Below are 17,351 nucleotides of genomic sequence, written 5' to 3' on the forward strand. Positions count from 1 at the left end.
TAAGAAGTATAGAGTAAAATGGTACTATATGAACTTTTAGAAAAGTGCCTAATTAAGTTCATGCATGCTGTGGTTTACTTTAAATTCTAGAATTTATACATACATACTAATGACTTATTTAATAATTACTATGGACTTGGCCTACACATATTATCTTCTTTGATTTTAACAATTTTGGGAAGTAGATACTGTTATCTCCATTTTATAGATGAGGAAACTGGAGTTTATATAAAGTAACTTGCTCAGATCTGTCAACTAAGAAGAGCTGGGATTCAAAGCTGGGTCTCTTTGACTCCCAAGTCATGTTGTATTCTTATTATTTTAATCTTGGCTCCTTATAAAATAAAAAAATAAAAAATATATGGCTTATAGTAAAAGTCTAAAGTATATATATTTTCATTTTTTCTATTATACTTAAATACTGTTTCTTTCAATTCTTGGTGCCTTATATTAAAGCTAAATTTATGGATAAAATACACATGATACAAAATGAACAGTTTCTCAGTTTTGAGGTTATTTAAATTGATTGTGAATACAGTGATATTGATTGTAACTGAAGTAGTATATGTTTTTTTTTTACTTTGAAAGTCTAAGTATTTACAGCATAAAGGACAGATGTGTGTTTATACTGTGTAAAACTGATGCTAAACACTTTTTTACTTAATAAGTTTTTTGAATTTTTTTCTTAATGCAGCTAATGTGGGTGTATGATGAAGATGTAGGAATGAATTGCAGAGAGGTTACCTTTGTGCCAGGTTTATACAAGATCTTTGATGAAATCTTGGGTGAGTACTGGCTTAAGATTTGATGCATCTGATTAAGATTCTGCTGATATCATTAATATGTCCTTATATATAAGGCCAGACTTACAGTATAAATTTTAAAGGCATATCTCTTTTTTATGCTGAATACACATGTTCTTCAGAAAATTTGCATAACTTACTATAATATTTTCATATCTGCTTAACATATCTTTGTGTTTTAACTGTTTGTTTGAAAAACGAATGTGATATATTTGATCAGTAATCCCAGAGTTACTGAAGTAGTGCATATACACCACCACAGTAATCTGTAGTGGTGTATATGCAATAATCTGGGAGTTGCTTGCATCCCAGTCACCTGGGAGGCATATTAAAAGTAGAGATTACAGCCCCAGCCAGTGTGGCACAGTTGGTGGGAGCTTTGTCCTATAAACCAAAAGGTTGTTGGCTCAGTTACTAGTCAGGGTACATGTGGAGGTTGTAGGTTCGGTCCCTGGTTGAGGCACATATAAGAGTTAATCCAATGATCTTGCCCTCTCACACTGATGTCTCTCTTGCCCTCTCTCTCTCTTCCTTTCTATCTCTCTAAAATCAATAAGCATTTCCTCAGATGAGGATTAAAAAAAATAGAGATTACAGAGCCTGAGCCTTGCAGATTCAGTGAGTGAGAGGTAAAATATGTAAAATTGTGTTTTTACCAACAAATACAGTATTTTTTGTTGGGCAGTCTAGTTTAACAGTCTTTGTTATGCCCTGGCTGGTGTGGTTCGGTGAATTGAGTGCTGGACTGGAAACCAAAGGGTTGCTGGTTCGATTCTCAGTGAGGGCACATGCCTGAGTTATGGGCCAGATCCCCAGAAAAGGGTGCGCAAGAGGCAACCACTCATGGATGTTTCTCTTCCTCTCTTTTTCCTCCCTTCCCCTCTCTAAAAATAAATACATAAAATCTTTTTAAAAACCTAGTCTTTGTTCTGAATGATCTCTTTGCTCTCCAAATCACATCATTAATTAAATGTCAATGAAGTTCATAGCCTAATTGACTCCTAGGGGCTGTTTGCACTTTGGAGATGGTTTTAGCCAAGGACTTTCTTGAGACTGTGCTCTGCCTCCTCATCAGTGCCACTTGAGGTTTCCTAGACAGCAGAATTGTGTGGGTTTGAGCTTCTTCCAGTGGGTCTTTGTGACAAGGAGAGGAGAGTAAAGCTGATTACTCATGTTTTATTTCTTTCACTATTGCCTCTCAACTGTCTTCTACTCAGTTTTACTTTTAGGTGTTTAATAGGATCATATTTGTTCTATGATTGAAGTTTGACAGCTAATTTGTGTTTGAATTTACTGAAGCAGTGGTTAATATATCAAGTATATTATCAGTTATACTGCATAGGGTTTAGAGATTTTTAAGGATGCTAAAGACTTTGCCTTTGTAATTAAAAAATAACATAATGGTTTTAATTTAATCTTTTTAATAAAATCACTAGACTATTAAAGGAGATCAAGAGAAAGTAGTTATTTGTTGCCAAGATAAAATATAATTAAGATATCAAAACTACAGCTTAACTATAGAACAACCATCATTCAGAACCACCTGAAATATGGCTGTATAGAAAACCTATAACTAGGGAATTAAAAAGGAAGCCACTTCAAGACTGGTAGGAGGGGCAGAGACACAGAATGGATTGGTCCCATACCCACTTGTGGTCGATAAAAATAGGGAGGGATATCTTGGCTGCTGAGGTTCCCCCTGAGGATCGAGGTGTCCCAGCCTCACACCAGGCTCCTCAGCACAGGGATTTAATGCCAGGAAGAAAAGATCCCATAATTTGTGGCTGTAAAAACCAGTGGGGATTAAGGCTGAGTGAGACAGACTTCTGGAGTCCCAGTTAGTTCCTCTTAAAGGGGCTGTGCATGGACTTACTTGAACTTACTTGAGTTCTGATACTGAGGCTATACATCAAAAGACACCAGGGGCATACTGAGAGGAACTGAATTGTCCAACACCAGGGCAAGAGCTGAGGGGCAGCTTTCTCTGAGACAAGTGCTAGCAGAGGCGATTATTCCTTTGATGAGCTCTCCTCAGACAGAGTTGGCAGGCAGGCTCCATGTCTGAGACTCTATCACCGTGGCTCTCACTGCTTACCCTGCCCCAGTGATTCCATAGGATCCTACCCCACAAAACTTTTGGACCCACCCAAAAGTGTTTTTTGGACCCACCAAAAAACACTGGTGGTTTCCAGTGTTTTTTCCAGAAAAATCGCCTGTCTTGGCCCCTGCTTCAGATTTTCCTAACATCTCTCAAACAAGCAGCGTCTGGCCTCAGTGGGTCCTGTATCTCTTGCTTAATGACCCCAGACCTGGCACTAGCAGCAGCTGGTCTTGGTTCATAGCTTGGCCTCACATGGGCATCTCTAAACCTAACACAAGTAGAAGCCATCTGCAGTCAGCTTTGTAGCTCATGCTGGGTGGCCCTGGGCAGAACACATGCAGTGAGTGACCTTGATTTGCACCGCTCAGGAGACCTCTCAGCCAGTGTACCCAGTAAACAGCTTCAGACCACGTTGAACCACCTCCACAAGTGACATACTCAAGGGGTAGACTCAGTGGGCACCAGAGCCCCACTGAAGTAAGTCCTGCTTTGTGGGGTGGGCCCCTGCACAGCTGATCATCCATGGTGGTCAGTGATTACAGCCAGTTCTTGCAGCTGATTGGCCTGATGATAAATCCCTCTCATTGACATGCCGACAACAATCAAGGCTCAAGTACAAGTGGAGGGTGTACATAGCCCACCCTGGGGTGCACCTCAAGTATTTAGCTTGGGTGATTGGTGAGGCTGTGCCCCTGGATCCCACAGAACACCTACTACATTAAGCCACTTTATTGAGCATAGGAGATGTCGCAGCTCTACTTAATACATAGAAACAAATACAGAGAGGCTGCCAAAATGAGGCAAAGGAACATGTCCCAAATGAAAGAACAGAATAAAATGCCAGAAAAAAAATGAAGACAAGCAATCTACTACATACAGAGTTCAACACACTGGTTATAAGGATGCTCAATGAACTTAGTGAGAACCTCAACAGCATAAAAAAGGACCAGTCAGAAATGAAGGCTACATTAACTGAAATGAAGAGTAATTTACAGGGAATCAACAGTAGAGTGGAGGAAGCTGAGAATCATATCAGCAAATTGGAATATAAGCAGACACCCCTGCCCCTGCAATCAGAACAGCAAAAACAAAAAGAAAAAAAAAAGAATCCAAAAAATAAATGAGGATAGTGCAAAGAGCCTCGGGACAACTTCAATCATACCAACATTCACATCATGGAGGTCTGGAAGGAGAAGAGAGATAGCAAGAAATTGAAACCCTATTTGAAAAAATGATGACAGAATACTGTAACCTGGTGAAGGAAATAGACATATAAGTCTGGGAAGCACAGAGTCCAAACGATGAACCCAAAGAGGCTAACATCAAGATACATTATAATTAAAATGCCAAAGGTGAAAATCAACGAAAGAATCTTAAAAGCAGCAAGAGAAAAGCAGTTAGTTACCTATAAGGGAGTTCCCATAAGACTGCCAGCTGATTTGATTTCTCAACAGGAACTTTATAGGCCAGAAGGGATTGGGATTGGCAAGGAATATTCAAAGTGATAGAAAGCAAGAACCTACCACCAAGATTACTCAACAAAGCTATCATTTAGAATTGAAGGACAGATAAAGAGCTTCTCAGACAAGAAAAAGCTAAAGGAGTTCATCACCACCAAACCAGTATTATATGAAATGTTAAAGGGTCATCTTTAAGAAGAAAAAAAGATAAAACATATTAACAATGAAATGACAGTAAATATGAATATATCAACAATGAGTCTAAAAAACAAACAAACAAGCAGAACAGAAGCAGACTCATAGATACAGAGAACATTTTGATGGTTGCCAGATAGGAGAGGGCTTGGGGGATGTGAAAAAGGTGAAAGGATTAAGAAGTATTGAATACAAATTAGTTGTTACAGAATAGTCATGGGGATATAAAATACAGCATAGGGAATATAGTCAGTACTATTCTAATAACTATGTATGGTGTCAGATGGCTGCAAGATTTATTGGGATGATGTCAGTAAGTTATGTAATGTCTAATCACTGGATTGTACACCTGAAACTAATATTATAGTTTATGTCAACTGTAATTGAAAAATACAAATATGATTTAAAATACAATATATGTGATTAGATCCAGTTTTTCACATTTGGATCTGGAGTAGGAGGTTGTAAACTGTAGATGTTTGCTCATACTTAATTTGTTTTTACATATATCACAAAATTGTCCCCCTTCTTGTTTTGTATAAAAGACATGACAGTTATTTGGTATGATATAAAATTTAAGAATATTATTTGGGAAATAAGGTTTTATATTAGAGGTTACCAGTAATTATTTTTATTAACTATTACCATATGTAACTGTTTATATTAAGTTGTAGTGCACATGCACTTGGATTCATGTATTTTTTTAAAGATTTTATTTATTTATTTTTAGAAAGGGAAGGGAGGGAGAAAGAGAGAGAGAGAGAAACATCTATGTGTGGTTGCTGGGGGCCGTAGCCTGCCACCCAGGCATGTGCCCCGACTGGGAATTGGGCCTGTGATGCTTTGGTTCGCAGCCCACGCTCAATCCACTGAGCTACGCCAGCCAGGGCTTCATGTGTTTCTTTATATAACTTTATGTTTGGTTACTCATTGATATATTTAATTTTATAGTTAATGCAGCTGACAATAAACAGAGGGATAAGAACATGACCTGTATTAAAGTTTCTATTGATCCGTAAGTATATTCCAAGTTTAATTTTTTTATACTAAATTTTATTCATAGTACTCAACTTATGAATACTTTTCAAGTGAATAATGTATACATTTAGTGCTTTTTTGTTTCCCTTTTGCTTAAGACCTTGTTATTTTTGCTTCTTTTAGCCAGAACACTATACTCTTATAGTTTCTTTCCTCATTCATGATCTTTTTCCCCAAAATATTTTCTTATGTGAGTTCTTGGAGACCACTTTTCTTTGTCTTTGATGCTGTGGATGCTGTTTCAGCTACTGAAGTAATTACTCTATCTTTTCTTTCTTAATATTGCTTTGGGAATCAAGGCTGGGGCAATGGCCAGTTTTATTCCAGTTATTTTATAGGTCGAATTGACTTTTCAAGGTCTGTGTTTGAACTTTGTCATTATTTATAACATCATTTATAAATTAGAAACTGCTTGTATTATAAAGTATATATATACTAGGTGTTCAGCTAATTAGATCTCTATGGTGATATTTTTTTGAGGACTGAGGGAGTGAAAATAATGAAGTTTTAGGTTAAAAATATAGTTGTTACACTTATTCTGCTTTCATTAGCATACCTTTTGTAAAATATAAATTTTATCCTTTATAACTTTATTAGTAATTTAGCATGATTTTAAGATTTTTCTATAATATGAAAATTTAATAATTCAGGCATAGCCTTCTGTCAATAATCTGATGTTAGATGGCATGGTTAATATTGATTATATAATAAAAATATAGTTTATATTTGTTTATATCATGAAGTTAACTCTTATATGAAAGTATTATCACATAACTATGCTGTTCAAGTTCTTGATTTTTCTTTTTCTTTATTTATTTTTTAAAATTTAAATCCTTTATAATGAATACATTTTTGAGAATTTATTTGGCAAGGTGTGTTGGATAAGTTACAACATAAGCAGAAATGTAAGATAGTTTTAAGAAAATTTTAACTGTCAAAATTATTTTTCTTTCATATTTAAGAAATTATCAGTTAAAAACTATATCATTGATTATGTTTTAGGAGGTCTAGTAAGGAGTAATGGATGTTAAATATTTTGTAGGTTTAATCTTTTTTAAAATTCAGATTTGAAAGATTCTGATTTTAAAATAAGGAAGAAAGGGCTTTCCTTACATACATTCTTAATGAACATGGCTGTAATTATTTGGTTCTTTCATCTTAATTGTTTTGGCCACTTTGACAACACAGACTTAAAAAAAGCTTACCCTATTATAACAAAGTGATGAATAAGCAAGCTATAAAACTACTGTGCCGAGGGTGTCTAACTATTTGGTGTTTCTGCCGCACACTGGAAGAAGAAGAGTTGTCCTGGGCCACACATCAAATACATAGTGACACATAATCACAAACAAATCTCATAATGTTTTAAGTAAATTTATGATTTTGTGTTGGGTCACACTCACAGCCATCCTGTTCTGCATGTGGCCTATCGGCTGCAGGTTGGACACCCCTGGACCAAATAATGGTTCTTGGCGGCATACTTTACCTTAAGTTTATTACAAGTTCTAGACAAAGAATAATTCTGTGTCTTTATTACTCTCTTTCTAACTCCATTTTCAATCAACAAACATTTATATATGGGCATAAGAGTGACATGGAATTATGATTAAATTTATTTGTTTCTTAATGATAATTAGATACCATTTTTCCTGTTCATCTCTATGCCATTTTAACTATTTCTGCTAGAAAGTTCTTCTATTTCAGTATAAAATAAAAATTCATAGTCAGCTACTCCCAAGGAAGAAAAATGAAGGTAGTACATTTTTTACCACTTCTTTTCTACTTTACTTTTTTTGTTTATGAATCATAGATTAGAAACTATTGATTCTTTCCTCTGTTTTTAATTGAAGTGTATATATATATATATATAAATATATATATACACATATTTTAAAATTGATCGTTAGACAAACATTTTGGGAGATGATGATGATCCTTATATTTTATTTCTTTTTATCTCATTTCTGAATTTTAATCATTTTTGTGAATTTCATCCTATAAAGGCATTCCTTATTTTTTCCTTTACTACATGTATTACAGAATAAATCTTATTTTTATTAAAATGAACCTTATATCAGAGATGTAATTTTTGCTTGTTTGATTTCTAATTTAAGAAATCATTTTAAAATAGCGTTGAAATGGGAATGAGTACTATTATGCTATTTATTCCATTGACCCAGTTTTCTCTTCTGTACAGTTTTGATATTGTTTCAGTTTCATTCTTTTTAACACTTTTGTACAGATTTTTATTTTTCTTTGTGCATGTGTGTACATGAACTTTTTGTGTAAAGGAAAGGTTGAATTTTGATAGTTAAGTGTAGAGAATATACAGCACAGCTTAGCTCTTATTCTTTTTCCACAGTACTCTGAGGTGAGTATACAATTTAAATAAAGCCATAGAAATAAATTAGCATGGGATGTCATGCAGAATTTGGTTAGCTTTTTTAGAAAGTTGGAGAATTTGAAGCAACTTTTTACAGGAAAACTTAAAACTTATTAAATAATATAACAATGGTTAGTGTTGGAATAACTTATTTGCTGGAATCTATTTGATTAAAAACAAGCAAATGTGGAAAGCACATTAACCAGAGTTCCAACTCTTCTGCTAGTTTAAGTAGTCTTGTTTATTTAAAGTTAAAACTCTTAAAACTGTAGCTTTCAAAAAAATTATACTCATACTAACATTTACATTTTTTTAAAAATGGGATTATAATATATGTACTTTTACATCTTTCTGTTTTACTTGACATATTATTGATAGCCTTTCTTATTAACTTATAGATCTACTTAATTCTTTTTATATGACTATTGTGTTGGTATTTTGTAATTTAACCTCTTTCTGGTTGATGAATATTTTGTGGATGAAAGTATTTTCAGGAAAGAGGAATAACTGTTTCCAATTAGTAATGACAGGTATTTTGCTTATAATTATTCAGGTTGATTCTGGTTTACTTTTTATGAAAATCAATGTCTTTAAACTATTTAAGCTCTAAATTCTGCTTGTTTATTTGCAGCGAATCTAACATTATAAGCATTTGGAATAATGGGAAAGGCATTCCAGTAGTAGAACATAAAGTAGAGAAAGTTTATGTTCCTGCATTAATTTTTGGACAGCTTTTAACATCCAGTAACTATGATGATGATGAGAAAAAAGTAACAGGTAAAGAAAATCTAAATGGCTGATTAAAATTTTTGTTAAAAAATAATTGTTCTCAATGTAAAAACTCTTATTATTCCTATATAAAATATTACAAAAGATGAAACCTGTGAATTTTTGTTGTGAGAAAAATCCTTTTCATAATTAATATCTATGAAAAGCTATCATATATAAGTGTAGTCTTGATAATAGTCCAACAGATACTTTAAAATCTTAACTCTGATAGTACATTGATGTATGTTAGAACTTCTAGAACTCTAATCTGGCTGACAGATTGAGTTTGGAACTACTGATGAAAGCAAGACATGCGATTCCTATATATGTGTTTGTTATTCCATAGATACCATGTCTTTTGGTATTGATTAAGTTATTTTTATACTGTTTTCCTTAAATACTTTTCATTAAACCTTTCACATTTAATTTGTCTTACAGGTGGCCGTAATGGTTATGGTGCAAAACTTTGTAATATTTTCAGTACAAAGTTCACAGTAGAAACTGCTTGCAAAGAATACAAACACAGTTTTAAACAGGTATGATAGAAATGTGTCTAACTGCTTTTTAAAAATAATCATTTTTTTTTAAAGATTTTATTTATTTATTTTCAGAGTGGGAAGGGAGGGAGATAGAGAGAGAGAAGCATCAATGTGCGGTTGCTGGGGGCCGTGGCCTGCAACCCAGGCATGTACCCTGGCTGGGAATCGAACCTACGACACTTTGGTTTGCAGCCGGCACTCAATCCACTGAGCTACGCCAGCCAGGGCAAAAATAATCATGTTTTGTTGCTTGGCTAAAATAATAGAATCTTAGGTAAATTGCAGTGATACACACACACACACACATATACTCGTATTTTTAAGTGTTAGGCATGTCATATATTTTTTAAAAATCTTTAGAACAACTAGGAGATTTTAGATAAGGCTTTCTCCTATTTCTTTAAAACAAAATGCTTTATTTAACAGATTTTTCTTTTAACCTAGTGAAGCTTCCGTGGAAGTGCCCTGAACCTCAAAGATAATTGAAATGTATCTATTTTAGATGTTTGAAAAATTCCTCATTGATTCACGAAATTCATACTTTTTTAAAAAAAGTTCTTTGTTTTTAGAGAGAGGGGAAGGGGAGGAGAAAGAGAGGGAGTGAGATACATCAGTCAGTTGCCTCTCACATGCCCACAACTGGGGACCTGGCCTGTAACCCAGGCATGTGCCCTGACTGGGAATTGAACCAATAACATTTCAGTTCTTAGGCTGTGCTCAGTCCACTGAGCCACATCAGCCATGGTGAAATTCATATTTTTAAATTTTATTTTACTCTTTTAGGCCTTTGAAAATAGTTTGAAATTTTACATAAGTTAAAATTTTCTCAGAAAAGCATCATACCTATTCATTTTTATAAAATTCTATATAATCATGTTGAAGAACTTGTATTTTATTTACAGTGTATAAAGTTGTGCAGTTTCTTTTGCTTATTTTCAATATGAGGTTGCAATAATAGTAGTATTTAATTTTTTTATCTTTAATATCAGGTTCAAATATTTGTTTGTTATGAAGCTGAAAAATATGTATAGTTGTAAATGTGTTTCATGAGCTGAGTTTTTGTTATAAAAATTAGAAGCATTATAGAAATTTTGAATATTTTCTCTTTTAAAGACATGGATGAATAATATGATGAAGACTTCTGAAGCCAAAATTAAACATTTTGATGGTGAAGATTACACATGTATAACATTCCAACCAGATCTGTCCAAATTTAAGATGGAAAAACTTGATAAGGACATCGTGGCCCTCATGACCAGAAGAGCTTATGATTTGGCTGGTTCCTGCAAAGGGGTCAAGGTCATGTTTAATGGAAAGAAATTGCCTGTAAGTGTCTTCTAAAATAGTTACCACTTTGTTGTTTTGTAGAACAGCTTACAGTTAGATCTTTTAAAATATAATATCATAACCTCTTTAACTGGTATGTTTAGATGACTCAGTTTAAAGTGATTATTGATGAATTTGGATTAAAACATCTTGCTACCTGTTTTCTATTCATTGTATTTGCTCTTTGTTTTTATTTTGCCTTCTCTGGGTTTAACTGATCATTTTTTAATGATTCCATTTTATCACCTCTGTTTAGTTACAACCTCTTTTTAAAACTTTTTAAACAGTTGTCCTAGGGTTTACAATTTCATTTGTAAATACGTTGAGTCTACCTTCAAATAATTTGATCACTTTATATGTAGTGAAAGGACTTTATAACAGTGCATCTTCAGGGTCTCCCTCCCTTTTCTTGTGTCATTATCATCATACATTTCACTTTTACATATGCTGTAAACACCAGAAGAAGAAGAAGAAGAAAGAATGGGGCAGAATAAACATTTGAAAAAATGGTGGCAGAAATTTTTTCACAGGGTGACATTGTGGTTAATATTTTAGCATTCAGTTACCTTTCAGAAAAATTAAAAACATAATACCTTCATTTATTCCATTTCCAATGCTCTGAGTTTCTTGATGTAGACTTAAGTTTCTGATTTTAATTATATTCGTTCTGCCTGGAGATCTCCTTTTAATATTTTGTAGGGTATTTTTGCTGTCAGTAAATTCAGTCAGTTTATGTTTGTCTGAGAGAGTCTTTGTTTTCCTTCACTTTCTAAGACTATAGAAATTTCACTGGATACAGAATTATGGGTTGACAGGTATTTTTTTCTCTTTCAAAACTTAAAGATGTCACTCTGTTGTTTTCTTGCTTGCATGGTTTCTGATAAGAAGTCTGCTGTAGTTCATATCCTTCTTCCTCTGTTGGTAAGGTGTTTCATTTTCCTCTGGCTGCCTTGAAGATTTTCTCTTTGTCTTTGTTTTCTTTGAGTATGATATGCTTAGGTGTATATGTGGATTTTGTGTGTGTGTGTGTGTGTGTTTGCATTTATTCTGTTTGGTGTTTGTTGTCTGTCACAGATTTTAGAAGATTTAGGCTATTATCTCTTTCAGTATTTCTTTTGTGCTGTTCTTTTTCTTCAGGTATTTCATTTATGCACATGTTATATGATTTGGTATTGTCCAAAGCTCTTGGATGTTTTGCTCTGCTTTATTTATTCTTTCTTTTTGTGTTTCAGGTTAAATTCTATTACCCTATTTTTTTTTGTTGTTGTTGTTGAAGTGGTATTTTAATTACTGTTTTTTATGCCCTATTTTTAATTTTAATGATTTTTCCTTTATTGTGTCAAGTTTATGATAAGCCTACTGAAGACATTCTTTATATCTTCTGTTTTTTTGGTTCCTGGCTTTTTCACTGAATTTTTTTAAAGCATCCACCTCTCTCCTGAAGTTGCATGTTGCCTAACTTCTCCATTAGAGCCTTTAACATATGAATCATAGTTATCTTAAATGCCCTGATAGTTAAAATACTTGTGACATATTTGAGTTTGATTCTGATGATTGCATTGTCTTTTCAGACTGTGTTTATTCTTGCCTTATGGCATGCTTTGTAAGTTTTTGTAGAAAAACAGCTATATTGTATAGGTTAGTAGGTATGGATTAAATAGCCTTTAGTATGAGGATTTATGTTTATACAGGGAATGGAATGTGTTTGCAGTTTGTTGTTTCCGTAGTTACTGGTGTTGAGGTTCATTGTTGCCATGGTCCCCAGAGACTTTAAATTCTTCTTTGTTATTGTTTCTTTTGTTTGGGCCTTCCTTTTGAGCTGCCCTTCAAAAAGGGTGTATCTCTTGCAGTTCTTCCAGCTTAAACTCACTGTTATTATTGGAGGCCTGTTAGCATGGTGGTAGGTTGTGGGGAAATTCTTTTGTCTCAGACTTTGGAGTGCACACTGGGCTTCTGTCTCAAGGGTTTGGCCTTTACAAGTATTTCTGTTTCTTCTCTAGAGATAGAGATTTGCCCTTTGCCCTTTATTCTTTTTCCTTGTTGCAGCAGGTTATTCCCCAGAATTCTTACTCAGTATTCTTGAGGCTCCCTGCCCTGCAGACTAAATTTTTTTTATTAATTTAAATGATTTGAGGTGGACTGGGGTTAGGCTGGGCAGAATGAATTTATTCCAGCTATAGCGATATTTTGCCAACACTCTCCAACAATATCCTTCTCCCATCGAAGTAAGGTTTTTGTTGTTGGTGGTGGTGGTGTTGTTTTTGGTAAGGGAGATGGATCTGGGTGGAATTCCCAGTGGTTGCTGTTTCCCTCCCTCGGTCAGACCATCGGGAGAACCTTATTAGATTCTATCTTTCCTGTGAGAACTTGCTGGGGTTATTGAATGAAAAGTCCTCAGGGGCTTCTTCACACACTCATATTAATACATGCTTGTCCTGTAGCAATTTGTTAGAATTTGTGGTTTAATGTTCCTACTGCCTTCTATGACATGAGCCAGCTTCTGCCCCAGTTAAGCAAATGCTTAGGTTCTGCGTCTCCTACAGACTGCTGACTCTCTTCAAACTCAGGATGGCCAGATATCCTGCGATCTCAATTTTTGAAGGTTCAGAAAACATCAGTTTGTCTGACCAGCTCTTTTCTTGTAAGGGCAGGACCTTCCCCGCCCTCCCACCCTCTCTGTGTTTGAACTCAAAGTGGAAGTCTACTTTGTTATTTAAAAAACTTAAACTTTTGAAAGATTTTATAATCTACCTGTCCAACTTTCCATTCATAACCTTTGTTTATCTAGTACACATGAAATGAATTGCTCTTTAAAGGGTAGGGATCAAGGAGTAGAATAGGAGGAAATCATGAAGGTTTGAATCCGTGAAATAAGCTGTTGTGAATGAGGGGAAAGGAAAGCATGAGAGTACCTGATGGCATTCACCTCTGGAAAATGGGTTTAATAATACCTCACACTATAAGATTGTTCATTGATTTTGTTTTTTAAATGAATAGGTAAATGGATTTCGCAGTTATGTAGATCTTTATGTGAAAGACAAATTGGATGAGACTGGAGTGGCCCTGAAAGTTATTCATGAACTTGCAAATGAAAGATGGGATGTTTGTCTTACGTTGAGTGAAAAAGGATTCCAGCAAATCAGCTTTGTAAATAGTATTGCAACAACAAAAGTGAGTATGCTGATTCTGTTTCTAAGTCAGTGACAGAACGGTGCTTCAGTAGAAACAACAAGATAAACAGCAATAACAAAAACAAAACCTAATCTGCTTTGGTGAAATCAAAATTACTTATGAAAATGAAAGCTTATTGTCTGTGAAATACGTGTCTTATAATTTAACATCCATTAAGAAGTAAATTTATATTATTGTGTTTATAGTTGAATACATTCGTATTTTATGAAATTTAGAATAAATATCGCATTCTGTGTTCTGAGTTTAGAATGTATAAGAAAGACTAATAGGAGATGAGTATGTTTGGGGTTCAGATTGTGGAACATGTTATCTGCTACTTTAAGCTTAAATCCTCTTCATTTTGGATTTAAAAATCAAGTAAAATTCTCCTCATTAAAAAAAATTTATCCAATCAACATAATAAAGTATTACTACATATTTCTAGAATAATCGAAAGCAGTGATTTATCATTTTGTCACTTTTTCAAGTTTCAACATTTTTATTTTTAATGTTCAGTTTTTTATAATCTAGCATCACTTTCTCTAATCAACAGAAATCACTCATTATGACTGCATTTTATTATATGTAATAGAAACTAATGTTCAGTGACATAAACATGTAAAGATTTTATTTTTCTTCTTCTGTCTAGGGACTCTGGGGGAGGCAGTGTTGGTTTAGTACTGTGACTCCACAGCATCATTAGGGACCTATACTTTGGCTTTCTTTTCTTCCATCTTTAGCATCTGGCTTTTATTCTTACGCCTTTTAGTTGCCTGCTCCATCTGTATGCCTCATTTCTAAGTTCCAGGGAGAAAAAATTGGTTTGAGCAAATGCATATGCCAACTAAATCTCTCCCTTTTTATCAGGGATGCAATAGTTTTTTTGGAAGTCCCATCTAGTAGACTTCTACTAACATCTTTGGCTAGAACTGGTTGATGTGGGTACCTCTTAGCTACACAGGAGGCCAGATTGATGAATCTTTGTAATTGGGCATGTGGCCAGTTAAAAACAAATTTGGAGTTGTCAATAAGGGGAGAATGGGTATTGGATAGACAACTGACAATGGCTGCTACAGTCCCTAAATTTAAATATTGTGAGTGTCATTACCACCACCATGTCAGAATTCATTCTCACTTCCATGTCTTTTTTTTCTCAATTGTTTTACTTTGTAAGAAATTGGCTAATTGGCTTTATAGCCAAAGAGACCTTATTGTTAAATCCCAACTCTGCTATTTTGACACTAATACTGTTACTCTAGAAAATGGGTTTAATAATACTAATTTCACAAAGTTGTTGTAAATATTAAAAACTCATTCTAGAAAAAATGAATATGTAAGTATTTTGCTACCCTAACTCTAGAAGATTTTGAATTTTTTTTTAATTTAGGGTGGACGTCATGTGGATTATGTAGTAGATCAAGTTGTTGGTAAATTGATTGAAGTAGTCAAGAAAAAGAACAAAGCTGGTGTATCAGTGAAACCATTTCAAGTAAGTGATGCTTTATGTATTCTGTTGAAGTAGTAGGCAATGTTGGTTTTGATATTGACTTTTTTTTGGTATGTTTTCAACAGGTAAAAAACCATATATGGGTTTTTATTAATTGCCTTATCGAAAACCCAACTTTTGATTCTCAGACTAAGGAAAACATGACTCTGCAGCCCAAAAGTTTTGGGTCCAAATGCCAGCTATCAGAAAAATTTTTCAAAGCAGTGAGTAAAATTAGTATTATTTTTCAAAGTGTTTTTATTGAGAGTTTAGTAGTTTTATTTATAATTCATATGTGATTAGTTTCTTATATTAACTGTGGCTATAGGCATATGTATACTACAAATGAATACACTTAATTCTACAAACTTCAAAGGTTAAATAAAGGGTAAATTTGGTTTTGTAAAACAATTGATTATTTTGCCAAGAATTAAAATAGGTAATCATGTAACTAGTTGTATTTTTAGCTTTGCATTGGTCATTATAAAGCCAGATATCTGCCCACCAACAGATGTTCAAGCCCTTTTAGGACTTCTGATTTCAACTTTTCTATTAATTTCAACTTGATCTATTGATTTTTACAATTATATAGTTTAAAAATATTGTGGCAATCTATGCATAACAAAATTCTCATATTCTTACATATTTAACATTTTATCTTAGTTTGTACATATTAATTTAGGCTTCCTTAACCTTTCTGAAACAAGGTGAGAATACAAATAAATAATAAATCTTAGATTTACAACCAAGCCTTGCTACTGCTAATAGCTTCTTATAATCTATTGTATATAATAAGCAATATTTGCCTCTGTTCCCTTATTCAGCAGTACCATCAACAAACACATTAAATAAACATAAAGTTCCTCTAAATATGTTTTCACTGAAAATATAAAGGTGAATAAATCACAGCCCCCCACTTTGAAAATTTGTAGTTTGGTGGAGGAATAATTGCAATAGTGATAACATATTTATCAAATTCCATTATTGGAATTTCAAAGGTAGGTTCTCACAAACAAAAACAGTTGTCTTTAATTCAATTTTTTTAATCCTCACCCTGATTTTAGAGAGGAAAGGGAGAGAGAGTGAGAAAGAGAATCGATATGAGTGACAAACATTGATTGGTTGCCTCCTGTATGCACCTTGACTGGTGATCAAACCCACGACCTAGGGATATGCCCTGACCAGGAATCAAACCCCAGACCTTTTGGTGTATGGGACAATGCTCCAACTGATTGAGCCACCTGGCCAGGGCACAAATGTTGTTTTTAAATTGTAGCTTGAGGCCTATAGAAATAGTCCCTCTGGATCTGATCACCACCAATTCATAATACAAATGACCCTATGTTAATGCTTTCCCAAATTTCTGCCCTCATAAAAGTTCTCATGAACTGATTTGATTTTAGATTTTATGCTTTTTCATTTTTGGCAGATTAAGTTTGAATTTGGCAATATACTTCACCTCTTTTTATATCTCAGACATTCCAGAAAACTCTTCCATACACCTAAAATCTAACTACCCGGGATGATGAAAAATAAATAACTGTAACTTGGAGGTGTTTCACTATTTTTATTTTGGGGTAAACATGTTGTCACATGTTGATTAACTGGGAGTGACACACAATTTATAATGTTGAATTATTGATTACCAAACTTTTTAAAGAATAAATACTATTCATAAGTTCTTGGGTTTATCCTAATGTTCACTTCATGTTAATAGTTTTTATTTATCATAGCGAATTCAGGATTCACATTTTTGTATTGACAGATATCAGAAATGTCAGTATCTAGAATTTACCAGCTGGTGAATTCAAGGGTGGATCAGCTTTTACTGTGTTAATTTGAGCAAAATTAACTTGTAAGAAAAGCTTTGTATATTTTTATGGGGTTTGCTATAATAGAATTTTTCATATGTAATAAAGTCACCCTTTTTCATGTGTTTATATTTCAGTATAGTTAACTGCCTGAGTTAGTTTTACTGTGTGGTTAGAATAAAATTTAGTATAATGTGTCACTATTATCATCATTATTGTTTTGCCCTGTAAGTGCACAGATTACAGGTATTACATTAATTTTAGCTGAGT

At 33.8% G+C, this 17,351-nt stretch overlaps 1 protein-coding gene across 2 annotated transcripts in view; it reads left to right on the plus strand.

Annotated features, from left to right (window-relative positions):
* The window catches only part of TOP2B (DNA topoisomerase II beta), a 63,244-nt gene that overhangs the window by 14,296 nt on the left and 31,597 nt on the right, over positions 1-17,351 (plus strand). For both annotated transcript variants that reach the window (XM_036030591.1, XM_028517837.2), the window contains exons 3-10: positions 695-785; positions 5,511-5,574; positions 8,612-8,757; positions 9,187-9,284; positions 10,401-10,613; positions 13,611-13,784; positions 15,172-15,273; positions 15,357-15,494. In XM_036030591.1, coding sequence (XP_035886484.1) covers positions 695-785; positions 5,511-5,574; positions 8,612-8,757; positions 9,187-9,284; positions 10,401-10,613; positions 13,611-13,784; positions 15,172-15,273; positions 15,357-15,494 — 1,026 coding nt within the window. The remainder of the gene's footprint in view (positions 1-694; positions 786-5,510; positions 5,575-8,611; positions 8,758-9,186; positions 9,285-10,400; positions 10,614-13,610; positions 13,785-15,171; positions 15,274-15,356; positions 15,495-17,351) is intronic.

This window comes from Phyllostomus discolor, chromosome 7, assembly GCF_004126475.2.
Source record: "Phyllostomus discolor isolate MPI-MPIP mPhyDis1 chromosome 7, mPhyDis1.pri.v3, whole genome shotgun sequence".
Classification (NCBI taxonomy): Eukaryota; Metazoa; Chordata; class Mammalia; order Chiroptera; family Phyllostomidae; genus Phyllostomus; species Phyllostomus discolor.